At 33.0% G+C, this 19845-nt stretch overlaps 1 protein-coding gene across 1 annotated transcript in view; it reads right to left on the bottom strand.

Annotated features, from left to right (window-relative positions):
• Window positions 1-19845, bottom strand: part of LOC143228549 (protein nervous wreck-like) — a 156385-nt gene that overhangs the window by 83985 nt on the left and 52555 nt on the right. Inside the window, exons 4-10 of the mRNA XM_076459792.1 lie at window positions 12203-12288; window positions 11231-11372; window positions 9788-9924; window positions 8220-8283; window positions 7866-7994; window positions 6459-6581; window positions 5740-5790 (exon numbers count right to left, since the gene is read on the bottom strand). Coding sequence (XP_076315907.1) covers window positions 5740-5790; window positions 6459-6581; window positions 7866-7994; window positions 8220-8283; window positions 9788-9924; window positions 11231-11372; window positions 12203-12288 — 732 coding nt within the window. The remainder of the gene's footprint in view (window positions 1-5739; window positions 5791-6458; window positions 6582-7865; window positions 7995-8219; window positions 8284-9787; window positions 9925-11230; window positions 11373-12202; window positions 12289-19845) is intronic.

Below are 19845 nucleotides of genomic sequence, written 5' to 3'. Positions count from 1 at the left end.
CTTTTTTTTCCAATGGATTCAAACTGAAGTCTGTTTTAACCCTTCACAAGAACTCCTCTAGTACTTACTTTTTTCTTTCCAATGCATTCAGAATGAAGTCTGTTTAACTCTTCACAAGAACTCCTCTAGTACTTACTTTTTCCTTTCCAATGGATTCAGAATGAAGTCTGTTTAACTCTTCACAAGAACTCCTCTAGTACTTACTTTTTTTCTTTCCAATGAATTCAGAATGAAGTCTGTTTAACTCTTCACAAGAACTCCTCTAGTACTTACTTTTTCCTTTCCAATGCATTCAGAATGAAGTCTGTTTAACTCTTCACAAGAACTCCTCTAGTACTTACTTTTTCTTTTCCAATGGATTCAGAATGAAGTCTGTTTAACTCTTCACAAGAACTCCTCTAGTACTTACTTTTTCCTTTCCAATGGATTCAAACTGAAGTCTGTTTTAACCCTTCATAAGAATCTCCTCTAGTACTACTTTTTTCTTTCCAATGCATTCAGAATGAAGTCTGTTTAACTCTTCACAAGAACTCCTCCAGTACTTACTTTTTTCTTTCCAATGGATTCAGAATGAAGTCTGTTTAACCCTTCACAAGAACTCCTCTAGTATTTACTTTTTTTTCCAATGGATTCAAACTGAAGTCTGTTTTAACCCTTCACAAGAACTCCTCTAGTACTTACTTTTTCTTTTCCAATGGATTCAAACTGAAGTCTGTTTTAACCCTTCACAAGAACTCCTCTAGTACTACTTTTTTCTTTCCAATGCATTCAGAATGAAGTCTGTTTAACTCTTCACAAGAACTCCTTTAGTATTTACTTTTTCTTTTCCAACGGATTCAAACTGAAGTCTGTTTTAACCCTTCACAAGAACTCCTCTAGTACTACTTTTTTCTTTCCAATGCATTCAGAATGAAGTCTGTTTAACTCTTCACAAGAACTCCTTTAGTATTTACTTTTTCTTTTCCAACGGATTCAAACTGAAGTCTGTTTTAACCCTTCACAAGAACTCCTCTAGTACTTACTTTTTTCTTTCCAATGCATTCAGAATGAAGTCTGTTTAACTCTTCACAAGAACTCCTCTAGTACTTACTTTTTCCTTTCCAATGGATTCAGAATGAAGTCTGTTTAACTCTTCACAAGAACTCCTCTAGTACTTACTTTTTCCTTTCCAATGGATTCAGAATGAAGTCTGTTTAACTCTTCACAAGAACTCCTCTAGTACTTACTTTTTCCTTTCCAATAGATTCAAACTGAAGTCTGTTTTAACCCTTCATAAGAATCTCCTCTAGTACTACTTTTTTCTTTCCAATGCATTCAGAATGAAGTCTGTTTAACTCTTCACAAGAACTCCTCCAGTACTTACTTTTTTCTTTCCAATGGATTCAGAATGAAGTCTGTTTAACTCTTCACAAGAACTCCTCTAGTACTTACTTTTTTCTTTCCAATGAATTCAGAATGAAGTCTGTTTAACTCTTCACAAGAACTCCTCTAGTACTTACTTTTTCCTTTCCAATGCATTCAGAATGAAGTCTGTTTAACTCTTCACAAGAACTCCTCTAGTACTTACTTTTTCTTTTCCAATGGATTCAGAATGAAGTCTGTTTAACTCTTCACAAGAACTCCTCTAGTACTTACTTTTTCCTTTCCAATGGATTCAAACTGAAGTCTGTTTTAACCCTTCATAAGAATCTCCTCTAGTACTACTTTTTTCTTTCCAATGCATTCAGAATGAAGTCTGTTTAACTCTTCACAAGAACTCCTCCAGTACTTACTTTTTTCTTTCCAATGGATTCAGAATGAAGTCTGTTTAACCCTTCACAAGAACTCCTCTAGTATTTACTTTTTTTTCCAATGGATTCAAACTGAAGTCTGTTTTAACCCTTCACAAGAACTCCTCTAGTACTTACTTTATTCTTTCCAATGCATTCAGAATGAAGTCTGTTTAACTCTTCACAAGAACTCCTCTAGTGCTTACTTTTTCCTTTCCAATGCATTCAGAATGAAGTCTGTTTAACTCTTCACAAGACCTCCTCTAGTACTTACTTTTTTCTTTCCAATGAATTCAGAATGAAGTCTGTTTAACTCTTCACAAGAACTCCTCTAGTACTTACTTTTCCTTTCCAATGGATTCAGAATGAAGTATGTTTAACTCTTCATAAGAATCTCCTCTAGTACTTACTTTTTCTTTTCCAATGGATTCAAACTGAAGTCTGTTTTAACCCTTCACAAGAACTCCTCTAGTACTACTTTTTTCTTTCCAATGCATTCAGAATGAAGTCTGTTTAACTCTTCACAAGAACTCCTTTAGTATTTACTTTTTCTTTTCCAACGGATTCAAACTGAAGTCTGTTTTAACCCTTCACAAGAACTCCTCTAGTACTTACTTTTTTCTTTCCAATGCATTCAGAATGAAGTCTGTTTAACTCTTCACAAGAACTCCTCTAGTACTTACTTTTTCCTTTCCAATGGATTCAGAATGAAGTCTGTTTAACTCTTCACAAGAACTCCTCTAGTACTTACTTTTTCCTTTCCAATGGATTCAGAATGAAGTCTGTTTAACTCTTCACAAGAACTCCTCTAGTACTTACTTTTTCCTTTCCAATAGATTCAAACTGAAGTCTGTTTTAACCCTTCATAAGAATCTCCTCTAGTACTACTTTTTTCTTTCCAATGCATTCAGAATGAAGTCTGTTTAACTCTTCACAAGAACTCCTCCAGTACTTACTTTTTTCTTTCCAATGGATTCAGAATGAAGTCTGTTTAACCCTTCACAAGAACTCCTCTAGTATTTACTTTTTTTCCAATGGATTCAAACTGAAGTCTGTTTTAACCCTTCACAAGAACTCCTCTAGTACTTACTTTATTCTTTCCAATGCATTCAGAATGAAGTCTGTTTAACTCTTCACAAGAACTCCTCTAGTGCTTACTTTTTCCTTTCCAATGGATTCAGAATGAAGTCTGTTTAACCCTTCACAAGAACTCCTCTAGTACTTACTTTTTTCTTTCCAATGCATTCAGAATGAAGTCTGTTTAACTCTTCACAAGACCTCCTCTAGTACTTACTTTTTTCTTTCCAATGAATTCAGAATGAAGTTTGTTTAACTCTTCACAAGAACTCCTCTAGTACTTACTTTTTCCTTTCCAATGGATTCAGAATGAAGTATGTTTAACTCTTCATAAGAATCTCCTCTAGTACTTACTTTTTCTTTTCCAATGGATTCAAACTGAAGTCTGTTTTAACCCTTCACAAGAACTCCTCTAGTACTACTTTTTTCTTTCCAATGCATTCAGAATGAAGTCTGTTTAACTCTTCACAAGAACTCCTTTAGTATTTACTTTTCTTTTCCAACAGATTCAAACTGTAGTCTGTTTTAACCCTTCACAAGAACTCCTCTAGTACTTACAGAATGAAGTTTTTCTTTCCAATGCATTCAGAATGAAGTCTGTTTAACTCTTCACAAGAACTCCTCTAGTACTTACTTTTTCCTTTCCAATGGATTCAGAATGAAGTCTGTTTAACTCTTCACAAGAACTCCTCTAGTACTTACTCTTTTTCCTTTCCAATGGATTCAGAATGAAGTCTGTTTAACTCTTCACAAGAACTCCTCTAGTACTTACTTTTTTCCTTTCCAATAGATTCAAACTGAAGTCTGTTTTAACCCTTCATAAGAATCTCCTCTAGTACTACTTTTTTCTTTCCAATGCATTCAGAATGAAGTCTGTTTAACTCTTCACAAGAACTCCTCTAGTACTTACTTTATTCTTTCCAATGCATTCAGAATGAAGTCTGTTTAACTCTTCACAAGAACTCCTCTAGTGCTTACTTTTTCCTTTCCAATGGATTCAGAATGAAGTCTGTTTAACCCTTCACAAGAACTCCTCTAGTACTTACTTTTTTCTTTCCAATGCATTCAGAATGAAGTCTGTTTAACTCTTCACAAGAACTCCTCTAGTACTTACTTTTTCCTTTCCAATGGATTCAGAATGAAGTATGTTTAACTCTTCATAAGAATCTCCTCTAGTACTTACTTTTTCTTTTCCAATGGATTCAAACTGAAGTCTGTTTTAACTCTTCACAAGAACTCCTCTAGTACTACTTTTTTCTTTCCAATGGATTCAGAATGAAGTCTGTTTAACTCTTCACAAGAACTCCTCTAGTACTTACTTTTCCCTTTCCAATAGATTCAAACTGAAGTCTGTTTTAACCCTTCATAAGAATCTCCTCTAGTACTACTTTTTTCTTTCCAATGCATTCAGAATGAAGTCTGTTTAACTCTTCACAAGAACTCCTCTAGTACTTACTTTTTTCTTTCCAATGCATTCAGAATGAAGTCTGTTTAACTCTTCACAAGAACTCCTCTAGTATTTACTTTTTCTTTTCCAATGGATTCAAACTGAAGTCTGTTTTAACCCTTCACAAAAACTCCTCTAGTACTTACTTTTTTCATTCCAATGCATTCAGAATGAAGTCTGTTTAACTCTTCACAAGAACTCCTCTAGTACTTACTTTTTCCTTTCCAATGGATTCAGAATGAAGTCTGTTTAACTCTTCACAAGAACTCCTCTAGTACTTACTTTTTTCTTTCCAATGAATTCAGAATGAAGTCTGTTTAACTCTTCACAAGAACTCCTCTAGTACTTACTTTTTCCTTTCCAATGGATTCAGAATGAAGTCTGTTTAACTCTTCACAAGAACTCCTCTAGTACTTACTTTTTCCTTTCCAATGGATTCAGAATGAAGTCTGTTTAACTCTTCACAAGAACTCCTCTAGTACATACTTTTTCCTTTCCAATGGATTTAGAATGAAGTCTGTTTAACTCTTCACAAGAACTCCTCTAGTACTTACTTTTTCTTTTCCAATGGATTCAAACTGAAGTCTGTTTTAGCCCTTCATAAGAATCTCCTCTAGTACTACTTTTTTCTTTCCAATGCATTCAGAATGAAGTCTGTTTAACTCTTCACAAGAACTCCTCTAGTATTTAGTTTTTCTTTTCCAATGGATTCAAACTGAAGTCTGTTTTAACCCTTCACAAGAACTCCTCTAGTACTTACTTCTTTTTTCTTTCCAATGCATTCAGAATGAAGTCTGTTTAACTCTTCACAAGAACTCCTCTAGTACTTACTCTTTCCTTTCCAATGGATTCAGAATGAAGTCTGTTTAACCCTTCACAAGAACTCCTCTAGTACTTACTTTTTTCTTTCCAATGCATTCAGAATGAAGTCTGTTTAACTCTTCACAAGAACTCCTCTAGTACTTACTTTTTTCTTTCCAATGGATTCAGAATGAAGTCTGTTTAACTCTTCACAAGAACTCCTCTAGTACTTACTTTTTTCTTTCCAATGAATTCAGAATGAAGTCTGTTTAACTCTTCACAAGAACTCCTCTAGTACTTACTTTTTTCTTTCCAATGAATTCAGAATGAAGTCTGTTTAACTCTTCACAAGAACTCCTCTAGTACTTACTTTTTCCTTTCCAATGGATTCAGAATGAAGTCTGTTTAACTCTTCACAAGAACTCCTCTGGTACTTACTTTTTTTTCTTTCCAATGGATTCAGAATGAAGTCTGTTTAACTCTTCACAAGAACTCCTCTGGTACTTACTTTTTCCTTTCCAATGGATTCAGAATGAAATCTGTTTAACTCTTCACAAGAAATCCTATAGTACTTACTTTTTCCTTTCCAATGGATTCAGAATGAAGTCTGTGTAGCTTTTCACAAGAATCTCCTCTAGTACTTACTTTTTCCTTTCCAATGGATTCGGAATGAAGTCTGTTTAACTCTTCATGTTTCTAGAAAAGTGGATAGAATTACAGTAGTATACATGAGTCAATATAACAATGTATAATAAATTACATATGTAATCTGCAAATGTACTTACTTGTATTTGCTTATAGTTATGGTGAGTATGTGTGTTAAGTGAGCTCCTGTTTTTGAAAATCATAAAGAAATGCTTACAAATTATTAATGCTTTAAATAAATTAGTGTAAAATTAGTACAAATTCCCCCCTCCTAGTACTGATATACTTTGCACACTATTTTGAGTTGCTTGACCTCTAAATTATATAAGATTCCCACTAGAAGCTGCTTTCTATCTACAACATAATGATGCTAAAGCCCCTACAGTCTTGTTGTTTAATGACTGCAAGCAAAAAGTTCAGATGAAGAGACCTTCTCCAGCCTGTATATGTTGCTAACATAGCACCGAAATCAACAGTCTGCAATTGTGTTCATAACATCTCTCCTGTTTACAGAATGATATATAAACTACATAATATTTAACAGGGGCTATACTGAGAAGTGGTGTCTGTTTGCCAATATTACAACACCATTGTTGTATATTGTTTTGTCTTTTGTTTTGCTTTAATATGGTTGGTTTACAGGAAGAATCCTGATTCTTTCATAATACACGTGGTTCACACAAAACCAAACAGATATTAAAATAGCACTCAGTACTTACACTTTCTGACTCTCTCTGTAAGTTCGTAAAAGACGATTGCCAAGCAGCACACGTAAGAAGTTCAGTCCTACTAACCAACTGAATGTATTCTTTGATTTTGTCATAGATGTCACAATCCAGATTCTATGATAAATAAAACTTAAATGAACAAGTATGTATATATTTTATAAAATGTTAACAGCAACAATAAAAAATATTTATTCAAAATGATATGAAGAAATGGCATCACAATGTTTCAAGCATTACACATATACATGGTCGATAACGTGCTGGCTTTAATTTAAAAGACATGTAAAAATACCTAAGCAGACTGTCCTTACACTGTGCTTGTGATTACTAGGAAAGCTAAAAGTTCATGAAGTAAACCTATCTTCAGAATTTTTGTCTGTTAAGTATAATAATAAACGTCTTAAAGATTAGATTTCTTTATAGAAATAAAGGAAGAATAAAAACAACTAAAACCTTTAGAACAAAATACTAAATCTTAATACAAAACTCTTTCAAAATTATCTGTTTGTTTTGTTCTGAATTTCACGCAAAGCTACACGAGGGCTATCTGTGCTAGCCATCCCTAATTTAGCAGTGTAAGACTAGAGGGAAGGCAGCTAGTCACCACCACCCACTACCAACTCTTGGGCTACTCTTTTACCAATGAATAGTGGGATTGACCATCATATTATAACGCCCCCTTGGCTGAAAGGGTAAGCATGTTTGGTGTGATAGGGATTCAAACCCACAACCCTCGAGCGCCTTATCCACCTGGCCATGCCGAGCCCTTTCAAAGTTTGGAACATAATTGTAATATTATGAATACTGCTATCATTCTCCATTAAATTCTTAAATTGTATTATACAGAAATTTTATATATCCTTGAAGCATTAAATATAAAGATACTGTACATTTTTAACATAGCTTTGTAATCCAAATGGAGCTTTCTTTGACATTCAATTATTATATAAATAATACAACACAGCTAAATCATACATTTTCAGTTGAAAAATAGAACATAGTAGAATAATACAGTACAGTTAATTAAATAATACAACATTTTTCAGTTAAAAAATAGAACACACTAGAATAATACAGTGCAATTAGTTATATAATACAACATTTACAGTTGCAAAAATAGAACACAGTTAAGTAATACAGTATAGTTAGTTAAATAATACAACATTTACAAATCTGTAAATAAAACAACATGACAGTAATGTAAATGCTACAAAGAATAAATGGCAAACAGTTCCCATACAACACTGAAGGCTAAACACAACTTTTTATAACACACATTCTTTAAAAAAAATTAAGTGTCAGTTACCAAAACATAATTGTCAAGAAACACAAAACTTTGTCATACAAGTCAATTTAATACAGTCAAATAAGTATTTAAAAAATAGCTAACTTTTTTACCTGAATGACATCTGCTAAGTCAATATTATAAAACCTATAGAGATGAGCATTTGCAGCCACCAATGCAAGAATGTAGTCGTTTCGAGCTTTTGTAGCTTGAATGTCATATGCTTCCTTTTTTAAGGAGAACTGTAAGAACATTAACTTCACTGCTGAATTTCCATAAATATCAATTAATATATTTTTTGGATACCAATATAAATTATAAAACAAAAAAACACTAAACGTTTCTTATTTGAACAGAAGGAAAACTAATTCTCTGCAACAGTTAGTATTTCAAGCTTATTAAGGAATTATAAAAGGTTGCAAAGAAAACTGAAAAAAAAACTATCAGAAAATATAAACAAAATTTACCTTAGCACTGTTTCTTTGGAGGGATGAAATTGATTGAAATATCCTTCCTTTTTTCCTCTTCAATCTAATTTAAATCATGAATAAATTATTAAAGTAAATGTTAAAAACTATACATAGCTGCATGGAAAACCTAAACTAATACATAGTGAAAATGCTCAAGAAATAAACCCACATTTGCAAGATTTATCAGTTATAAACCAGTACTTTCCCGAGGATTAATATGCACATACTAGAAGGTTAATTTACTTGGCAATATGAATAGCAGAATAACAAGCGATTGCATCAGAAAATTATTACCATTAGGTTCTCTTTCAAGGAAGGTTTCATTCTATTTAAATGTTTCACTTTACATCAACAACACAGATGAATTGGGTAAAAAAGAAAAACACAATTAAGACTATTCAGTTACCATAGCAACACATATTAATAACCAAAAAATATTTACAGAACCTAGTGAATGTGGTAAATATTGTATAAGTTCAGATGCAGAAATTTCATTTCTCTATTATTTGTTAGCATGTACTCTAATACACAATTTTTATTTTCAACTTTGGTACAAAACCATGTTAAAAAATCTAATATTTCTGTACCAGTCACAAATCACAATTAACACTGTTGAGAAAAGATACATTTACTGTTAGTATGAAATCCACTAATAACATGTAAACATCAAAAAATGAAGTTCCATGGAGATAGTTAAGTGGCAAATGTACCTGTTACGATTTGTAATGGAAATTTCCTATGATACAATAATCATAAGAAAAACTAAATTTCCTTTGGTGTGATCCTCTAATTAACTATATAATAATAAATAAGAAGTCATAAATTATTATACATCATTTCAATAGAGACTTCATTTGATCTATCAGCACTGAATTAAGAAAACAGTTTAAAAGAAATAGTTTACTTACGTATACATCGTCCATAACGAGAGATAAGGTTAAAAATATTATTATGAATGCATACAAATGTGGATGAGATTAGAATATATAAAAGAGATACAGTGAACTATACACAGAAAGAAAAGTTTATTTAAAATCAATGTAGGATCTTAAAGCATTTTTAAATCAAACCAATTAACCCAAAATGACTAAACATGATATTAAAAATGACATAAATCTTTTTTGACTAACTGTAAGTCCAAAAACATGACATGTGTTGTCAATAATTCACTTAATCCAACATGTGATCCTTTATAATCATATTAGAATTCTTTAATTTGTAAAGCTGCTGATAGACCTACAATATATAAACATATATTCTAAGTGCATGCAACTTTCAACAACGTATTACAGTAGTTTCTCTGAATACAAGAAGTCATTAACCTAAATGAAATAAATTGAAAAATTCTTAAAATATAGCTTCTATATATACTTCTAACTTTTTTTTTACTTTCAAAACATCCAGTTTCTCTTTCTTAAATCTTTTGCTGACATAAGTACTTGGTTTATTTGATGAGGAGAAACCACAAAGTGTGTGAGACAATGGTTTCATGTTTCTTAGAGATTTTGAAATGACCTTAGTTACAATTATACACACTATGTTAAATATTTAATGGTGTACTTTACTTTTCTTCTGCATCATGAGCTTTTTCTCTTGCACCATGAGCCATGTGTTCCTCTTCAAAATAGAGTTTTCTAGTTTTATCGACTTCCTGCACTGACTGCTGCAACTCTTCGTGCATCTTTCGAATGTTGTCAAAACACTGATGATAAAATGAATTAGAGGTGGTGTTATTCTGATTGACCAACCCTATCGTAAAAGTGTGATCATGTAGTTTGGGCTGATCTGACAAAATGCGTTTAGTATGTATAAAAAAAAAAGAAATGTTTGAAACTAAATCAAATATATAAACTTTGTCAGGTTTTTATATATGAGTCAGGTTATTTACAGTTTGTGATGAGTTCCAACAATAAACAAACAGCATACAGTTCACTTGTTTTAGAATAATATATTAAAATAAGTCGAATGCATACACAAATGTTTATTACACTGTTGGTTATCACAGTTTTATTCAGAGCTTTGTGTAATTATCTTTTTTCATCAAAGTCTAGACAAGCTGATTTAGTTATTTTAGAACACAATTTGCAAGACACGTTATTTTCTCTGCTGTTATTACAATACAATCAATCAGTAATCATTTAAGTTACCTTGTACTGTTAGTTAATGCAGTTGTATCCAGAGCTTTAAATAATTGTCTCTCTTAGTCAAAGTTCACACAGGTTGGTTTAATTAGTTTACTACACAATTCATCAAACAATTTATTTCTTCTCTGGGCTGTTATTACAATGCTATCTGTAATAATTTCATTTTAGAAATCACCATTATACATCCATTATGATTATACTAACAATCACTCAGTCCAGCTATAACTATCTATCTATCTAACTCAAACAACATAAGAACTACTTCATTCTTAAAGCTAGTGATGGACCTGCATATATAGTCATATACTGCTAAGAACATACAAGTTTCAATAACATGTCACAGTAGTTTCTCTGAATACAAGAATTCATTAAAAAAAGTAGAGGGTTTATTAATATCTAGCTTCTATATGTACATGTAACTTTTTTACTTTCAAATTACCCAATTTCGTTTTTTTTAAATCTTTGGGCATAAGCACTTGGATTATTTGATGTGAAGGGGCCATGAAGAGTGAAACAATAATTAGATGGTTCTTAGAGATTTTGAAATGACACAGTTACATACACCCTTTATCATATATACTATGAACATTTTATTTAATATCTAGCTCATGAAAAAAAAATCTTATGTTAAAACAAATAGAAATTTGTGAAAATGTCATTCTTTGAAAAACAAAATGCTATAACATCAGACTTGGACAAGTAATATCTTATAGTGTGGTTGCAGTAATTTTATTTAAAAGAAAGCAATCATAGTTGGATATAATTTAGAGAAATTATTAAATTACCATACACTTTCTCATAAAATATTTTTTTTTTTTTGGAAATGCAATCTGAGAAAATAAATAGATGTAACACTTCACTAACCCTTTTTGACACCTGCAACTTATTATTTCTTAAAGCTTTTGCCTTCTCTGACACTTCCTGATATACATCAACTGCTGCCAACTTGGCTTGAGCTATCTTGTCTGTTTCATCTAATAGTGTCTTCCATATTGTGTAGACAGTTCTGAGGTTTAAGACAGATGCAAACAGTTTATTAATCTAACAAAAATGGCTACACGTGCATTGCAATGAAGTACGCAGACACAAAACAAGCATAGAATATTTATTAAGAAAGCAAAATAATAAATGCACTTTATGGTGTAAGATCTCCACTGATTGGTGAGAAGCAAAGAAAGTTATTTAGCACACAATATTCAATACAGTGTAAATACTATTCTGCAACTCAACAGAAGTGAAGAAAGTTGACTTAGAAAACAGTTAAATATACACTTTACTGTGTAAAATGTTCTTTGATTCATTATAAGCAAAGTAAATTTATTAAACATTCAGTTATGCAATACATTATAACTCATCACAATTGTAGACAATTTATTACGTATAGAATCAGATATACACGAAACTGTCACATGAACTTTTCTGTAATTCAATAAAAATACAGACATATTAAGTAAAGCACTTGAGCAGACTGTTCTGCAACTCACACAAAAGGTCACAATTAATACGTTAATGTTTATTTATAATCTCCTATGATTCATGAAGTGAAATGCATTCTGCTGAAATGTGAAGACCAGCTATGAATCAACACACACCAACTGTAAACAGTTTTATAGCTAGATACTCAATAGAACAGAAAATAAATAGCAATCGTGAACAAAATCTGTTATGTTAACAATGAAATACCTTTTAGAGCACTGTGAAGATTAGGCTGGAGTTTTAAGTTAAGTAAACAATTACTTAGGTGCATTTTCTTATCTTCTCTATATACACAAGTGTTCTATACGTAGCTTATTTCTAACTGTTTAGGTTACAATCATTTATAATAAGACTACTTACCTTTGTTGATCGTCATACCCACTTTTTACTTCTGCAAATGGATTAACTTTTCGCTGAAGATTAATATTTGCTAGTTTTGACAGTGCCTACCAATAATAAAAAAAAGACTTATGCCAACTGAATGTTTTAACGTCTGGTAATAAATTCTGAGCGCTCTCTCTTTATTTTTAAATCCAAATAAAATTACTAAAATCTATGAGTTACCCAATTCAAGCTTTAATTTTATACTCAAATAAAGGTTTTGATTTTTACTAATTACTCAATTCGAACCAAATTAGCTTTCACTTTTAATTTCACATTTATATACGTTATTAAATTCTACTAATTACCAAATTCAAACCACATTAGTTTGGACATTTAATTCTAAACCAAAGTATTTTTATTGAACTTTAGCACTTATCATACACAACGAAAGACTGCTAATTGTATCAAATGCTATTACATAACGTTCAAGCCTCCATATGAAAAACGAATTTTCATTCTGAATCTCTTAATTACAAAATCCTAAACTCATTATGGAAGTATCAAATTTTATGTTGCCTGCATTTTGAAAATCTTAATGTCATTACACATGAAGCATTGTTGATTTATAACTTCTGCCAATCAAAATCACAGATTAATAATTTAAGTATTTTCTTTCTAGTTACAATTTATTTCACGAGATGGTAGGACTAAAATGTGTTTAAACAAAGACGTGTGTGTTTTTCTTATACCAAAATCACATCGGGCTATCTGTTGTGTCCACCGAGGAGAATCGAAGCCCTGATTTTAGCGCTGTAAATTCGTAGACTAAACAAAGACACGGTGTGACGGAAGTTTTATTTTTTGTTTGTTTAGAATACCCATGAATATCTAACTGTTCTGACTGTTGAACTCATGGACAAGTTAAAACGCAGCTAGGCAACAACGTCCATCATCAATTCTTGGGATACTTTAATCGAACGGCGGAATTTCATCGCCACTCCAATAACTCATCCATGGCAACCAGCGCCTCGCGCGATTCTGCAGTAAGGAGGCGTGCAAACTAACCGCTAAGCCAAGCTCAGTCTTAAGAAGTCTTAAGTTCAAAGTCTGTACTGATGAACTCATATACCGTAAAACTCGATAAGCGAGCTAGAAACAAGAAACCAGAAGTTCTGAGCAAGCATATCCTAAATCAAAACTAAATTATGCGTGCGTTACTGTATAATAAGAAATTATTTTGTCATTGATGTGTATCGTTTGACTAACACTAACGTTAACTGAGGAGTAACATCAGCTATCTTGTTCATTCGATAACGTAACTGTTTCTAAAAATATAAAACACTTTTCAACAACTGCCTCGGCCCTGTATGACCAGGTTGTGAGGGCTCTCGACTCGTAATCTGAGGGTTCGTATCCCCGTCATAATAAACATGCTCGCCCTTTCAGTAGTGAAGCATTATCATGTGACGCTCAATCCCACCATTCGTTGGCAAAAGAGTAGTCCAAAAGCTGGCGGTGGGTAGTGATGACTAGCTGCCTTCCCTCTAGTCTTACACTACTAACTTAGAGATGGCTAGCGCGGATAGCCCTCGTGTAGTTTTGCGCGAAATTCAAAACAAACAATCAACAATTACCATGTTGTTGAAACACGTTAAAACAGTTCTAAAATACTCAGTTATTTAAAAAAATCAAAATTAAATTATTCTATCCTCAGTAGTACATAAACAAAACTTATTCATATAACATACCTTAAATCAATAATAAACTACATTTTGAATTATAAGTAATTGAGATAAAAAAAAACGTGTGCAACAAACATCCATATTTTGTTAGCGTTACTTAGCAACTGATAGCTGTTTATTAAGATTTCAAAATGGTTCATTTTCATCCTTTCACCTCGGTTATGAAAGAAAGTGTTAGTTTGACATGATGTTTCTAACCATTTGTACAGATTATAAATCAAAACTCCTCGTACTATTCATAAGGAATTTCTAGTTATTTTATATATATATTTCGAAATAGGGCTTTTACTACCGAAATAAATCTCATGCTCTTTTTTTACCGCAGTAAAAATACCTCAACGTCAGATGAGATATTTTATGGCACTTTCTAAATTGCAAACCAAGAGGCTTGTCAAGAGCTGCTTGGTGAATTCGACAAACACAGCAATACTTTTGGATGGATAAACAGGAGCATTGAAAGCCAGCACGCCCACTCTCTCTTTTTTAATATTTTAAAGAACTTATTAATTTAAAATAATATCCTAAATTAGGGAAACAATTATTTCATAAACAAGATAAAATTATAGCACCAGCCATTTTCAGCTTCCAGTGGTCACTGGAAATACGAATTGAGAATTATAACTAGTGAACGTTACATCTCATCAGCGCGGCTTCTGTTCAGTAAGTAATGATGGTCTAAGTTAAGGGATAAGCGACAAGCAGATGAGCAATGTACTCTATTTTTCAATACGGTTATATGCTTTCGGAATGACACCCGACAAACACTTCAGTGAGGTAGGATACATGTCTGAGTGTTGATAGCCAAATTTCATGTGGGCCATCCGAAAGTGTGTAGTTATGTTTAATATTCAGCAACTTTGTTAAACTATCTATCACGTCAGCTCTAGAATGTAGGCTATGGCTGACATGAATGGTGCCTATATTAAGCAGAGTTAGCGCCCTTCGATAGCATTTCCGATTGCTTCGAATTCGTGTTTCCATTACCTCACTGGTATGTCTACAACAATTACTGTTTTACGACACGTATTCATGTTTGCCATGTTCAGAAACGCCAAAAAACACGCAAACGAGTACACTTTGTATTTTGTTTTCTTTACAGGGATCTCTTACACATATATTCATGAAATGTTGTTTAATATAATGGTTTGTGTAAGCCATTGAAAGGATAACAATCCAGAAATGATTTACTATTTAAATACAAGAGCACATAACAATTTCATGCCACCTTCATAAATGAAAAAAATGCCTCGATCGAGCTCACGATGAAATACTAAATCCAAGAGACGACGTAATATTACTTTGAGTGGGCTGTTTTATGGAAATAAATACACCTGATTGAAATACACATTCTAGTACAATTATTATCTGTAGTTTGTGCAAACATGTTTATTTTGAACGACTTTTTTATATACATTTTTACTCAACGGTTCATTAAATGTAAAAGGTCTCTGTTGCACTGCACTTTTCTTCTTCATTTGCATATGGAAAGCAAAAAAAATCATTTCATTGTTTTTTGAAACACATACGTATATACGAGGGCTGTTCAAAAATACGCGGACTGTTTGAATTGCGCGGCTCCAGTTGGTTCCAGGAGAATCCGCTTGGTGTCGCTAGATTCGCACAGATCAGATGATTACGACGCCATTTCCCGATTGCAGATATCTTCATTTGTGTATTAGCTACGTGGTTTTAAGTGAAGTGCGATTTTTTCGTTTGGCGGATTTCAGAATGAATGACCTGAAGGAGCAACGAGTTGCTGTGAAATTTTGTGTTAAACTTGGAAAATCTGCGACTGAAACTTTTGCTATGCTTAACACGGCTTACGGTGATGTTGCTATGAAGCGTACGGCATGTTTCAAGTGGCATAAACGTTTTAAGGATGGTCGACAGTCCATTGAAGATGATGAGCGTCCTGGACGTCCTTCCACGTCAACTGACGACCCACACGTCGACAAATTCAACACCCTGGTGCGGGCAAATCGACGTCTGACTGTCAGGGAGCTTGCTGAAGAGTGTCGGATATCAGTTGGATCTTGTTACGAGATTTTGACCGAAAAATTGAAGATGCACCGCGTTGCTGCGAAATTCAGCCCTCAGAACTCGTGAGTTTTTGGCCAAACACTCGATCACTGTTCTTTCCCACCCCCCTATTCACCTGACCTTGCTCCTTGCATTTTTTTCTTGTTCCTCAACCTCAAAAGACCCTTGAAAGAAAGAAGATTTGAGACGATTCCCGAGATTAAGGCAAATGCGACGAAGGAGCTGGAGGACATTACAAAAGAAGCGTACCAGGACTGTTTCAACAAGTAGAAACACCGTTGGGATAACTGTGTGCGTTGGGGAGGAGAGTACTTTGAAGGGGTCCCAGACCTGTAACTTCTAAATAAAGTACATTTTGTTTTATGACGTCAGTCCGCGTATTTTTTAACAGACCTCGTATATATATATATATATATACTGTGCCCTGCCTGTCTTCCTTACTTTTTAATTGTTGATTGACGTTCAAAGAAAACATTTATAACGATTTTCTGTTATTAACTAAAATTCTTAAATGTTGTTTCTTTTAAGGTAAAGCTACATTAAGTTATCGGTTGTATCCACTTCAGAAAATTGTTGCAAAGTATTAATTATACCTATTCCCTCCCTGGAGACAAATGTTCTTAAGATGACATTTTCTTTTGCTCTAAGTGACATCAAAATCTAACAGATCATAAACAAATTCTGTATGATTCGTATGTAGAAAACGGAACTGCAGAACTTCACATATGACACACACACACACACACAGTGAGCCGAAAATAGTCTAGTGTTAGTGTACTGAACTGTAAATCCTAGGGTCCATATTTCACGTCCCGTTGAACCAAAATTGCGTTCTACACATTTTGTTTTGACTGTTTGAGTCCAATAGCCATTGATAGCTACTGTCGACTCGCTACCGTTCCTCTAGTTTATCAGTTCAAAATGAGAAAGGGTTAACGAACATGGCCCTTGTGTAGCTTTACACGAATATCTAAAACAAACTTAAATATTTCTAATCAGAAAAGAAGAGTACAGTAACAGTTATTTGTAAAGAAAGACTTATGACAATGTTTGTCTACTTCTCAAGTATATACGTTGAAAAATAACGCTTTGTTTGTTTTGGAATTTCACACAAAGCTACTCGAAGGCTATAGTGCTAGCCGTCCCTAATTTAGCAGTGTAAGACTAGAGGGAAGGCAGCTAGTCATCACCGCCAACTCTTGGGCTACTCTTGTACCAGCGAATAGTGGGATTGATCGTAAAATTATAACGCCCCCACGGCTAGGAGGGCGAGCATGTTTAGCGCGACGCGGGCGCGAACCCGCGACCCTCGGATTACGAGTCGCACGCCTTACGCGCTAGGCCATGCCGGGCCGAAAAATAACGCAATGTAAAGAGTTATTGACAGACGTTCATTCTACACACCGATACAGATTTAAGATAATGACTCTAGACTGTATTCTTGTAACGCGCAATCTCGTCAAATCTAGATCGAATAACGGACAGTATTTCTGGAAAACTGGTGCAATAACAACAATTTTTCAAATAATGCACCGAATCTGTTCTCGGATTTACTTTTCTGCATAAGTTAAGCTCCATAGGATCATTGCTGTTTGATCTCGACGTCAACTTTATGTGCATCAATTAGCACGCTGTATCCGAGGCGCCGACAGTCTTGTCTCAAAATGTCGTTTGAAGATCCTACTTTTGCGTCAGCATATATATATATAGTAATGAACGCTATAACAAGAAGTTGGAAACATAACCACGTCACTTCTGGTCGATCTGTTCTTCTAACGATTTTTCCTATCGTAACCATTTTTTTTAAAAGTATAATACGTTTTCTTCTCTATTTTCTCTATTTTACAAGCCAGTATACTACTGTTTCTTTCATTGTTTTTAGTGAAAGTCTTGTCTATCGTGAAGAATCGAACCTCGGATTTTGTCGTTGTAAATCCCTAAACTCGCTGGTTAGCTATCGGGGAATGATAATAGCAACAACTGCTGGTTTTATAAAAGTCTGAATATTTCATAACAAACAAATTACACGAGTACATAATACTACAAACTTATTTAATGAAATAGCAAACAAATTACACCAGTACATAATACTACAAACTTATTTAATGAAATAACAAACAAATTACACGAGTACATAATACTACAAACTTATTTAATGAAATAGCAAACAAATTACACCAGTACATAATACTACAAACTTATTTAATGAAATAACAAACAAATTACACCAGTACATAATACTACAAACTTATTTAATGAAATAACAAACAAATTACACCAGTACATAATACTACAAACTTATTTAATGAAATAACAAACAAATTACACGAGTACATAATACTACAAACTTATTTAATGAAATAGCAAACAAATTACACCAGTACATAATACTACAAACTTATTTAATGAAATAACAAACAAATTACACAAGTACATAATACTACAAACTTATTTAATGAAATATCAAACATATTACACCAGTACATAATACTACAAACTTATTTAATAAACTAACAAACAAATTACACCAGTACATAATACTACAAACTTATTTAATGAAATAACAAACAAATTACACCAGTACATAATACTATAAACTTATTTAATGAAATAACAAACAAATTACACGAGTACATAATACTACAAATTTATTTAATGAAATATCAAACAAATTACACTAGTACATAATACTACAAATATATTTAATGAACTAACAAACAAAGTACACCAGTACATAATACTACAAACTTATTTAATAAAATATCAAACAAATTACACCAGTACATAATATTACAAATGTATTTAATGAAATAACAAACAAATTACACCAGTACATAATACTACAAACTTATTTAATGAAATAACAAACAAATTACACCAGTACATAATACTACAAACGTATTTAATGAAATAACAAACAAATTACACCAGTACATAATACTACAAACTTATTTAATGAAATATCTTTCTTGTAAGTTGGAAGTTTTTTATATTTTTTACTCGTTAGTTATAATCCATCCATAACAAAACTTTGTTTAGGCGTACACACTAAATGATTTAAGCTTAGAATGATACGAATAGACATGAAAACTACGCACATACTTCCACTCATAACGTGGACAAGTAATTGGACAGAAAAATGCCCAAGAATTTAACATATTAGCAACTTACCCTAAGAGTCAGTTACTTATCAAATTGTTTTAAGTTAATCCAAAACAAGATTGTAGCGCGCCACCTACAGGGTACTTGTATAATAAAAAAGGATAAACGTGGCATATTCTTGTGTTTAAAACTTTATTTATCTGCATAATATACACTAATAACAAAGATACTTATTCCCGTTTCAGGTGTTTTGAAACACAGAAATTGTTCTTTCCGAATATATGGCCCGGCATGGCCAAGTGCGTTAAGGCGTGCAACTCATAATCTGAGGGTCGCGGGTTCGCATTCCCGTCGTGCCAAACATGCTTGCCCTTTCAGCCGTGGGGGCGTTATAATGTGACGGTCAATCTCACTATTCGTTGATAAAAGAGTAGCCCAACAGTTTGCGGTGGGTGGTAATGACTAGCTGCCTTCCCTCTAGTCTTACACTGCTAAATTAGGGACGGCTAGCACAGACAGCCCTCGAGTAGCTTTATGCGAAATTCAAAAACAAACATTCCGAATACAGACCCTTATTTCAGTTTTATGTTGGTATTTTTTCTGTACGTTTAAACTATTCTGTCCAAATATAGACTCTTATTTCAGTTTTATGTCGTTGTTTTGGTACGTATAAATTGTTCGATCCAAATACACTCTTATTTCAGTCTTATGTGGTTATTATTTTTCTACACGTTTAAACTCTTTTGTCCAAATACAGACATTTATTTCAGTTTTATGTCGTTGTTGATTTTTGTA

The sequence above is a fragment of the Tachypleus tridentatus genome, chromosome 10 (genome assembly GCF_004210375.1).
Source record: "Tachypleus tridentatus isolate NWPU-2018 chromosome 10, ASM421037v1, whole genome shotgun sequence".
In the NCBI taxonomy this organism is placed as follows: Eukaryota; Metazoa; Arthropoda; class Merostomata; order Xiphosura; family Limulidae; genus Tachypleus; species Tachypleus tridentatus.
Note: the sequence above shows the minus strand (reverse complement) of the source record. Positions and strands in the feature narration are given on the sequence as shown.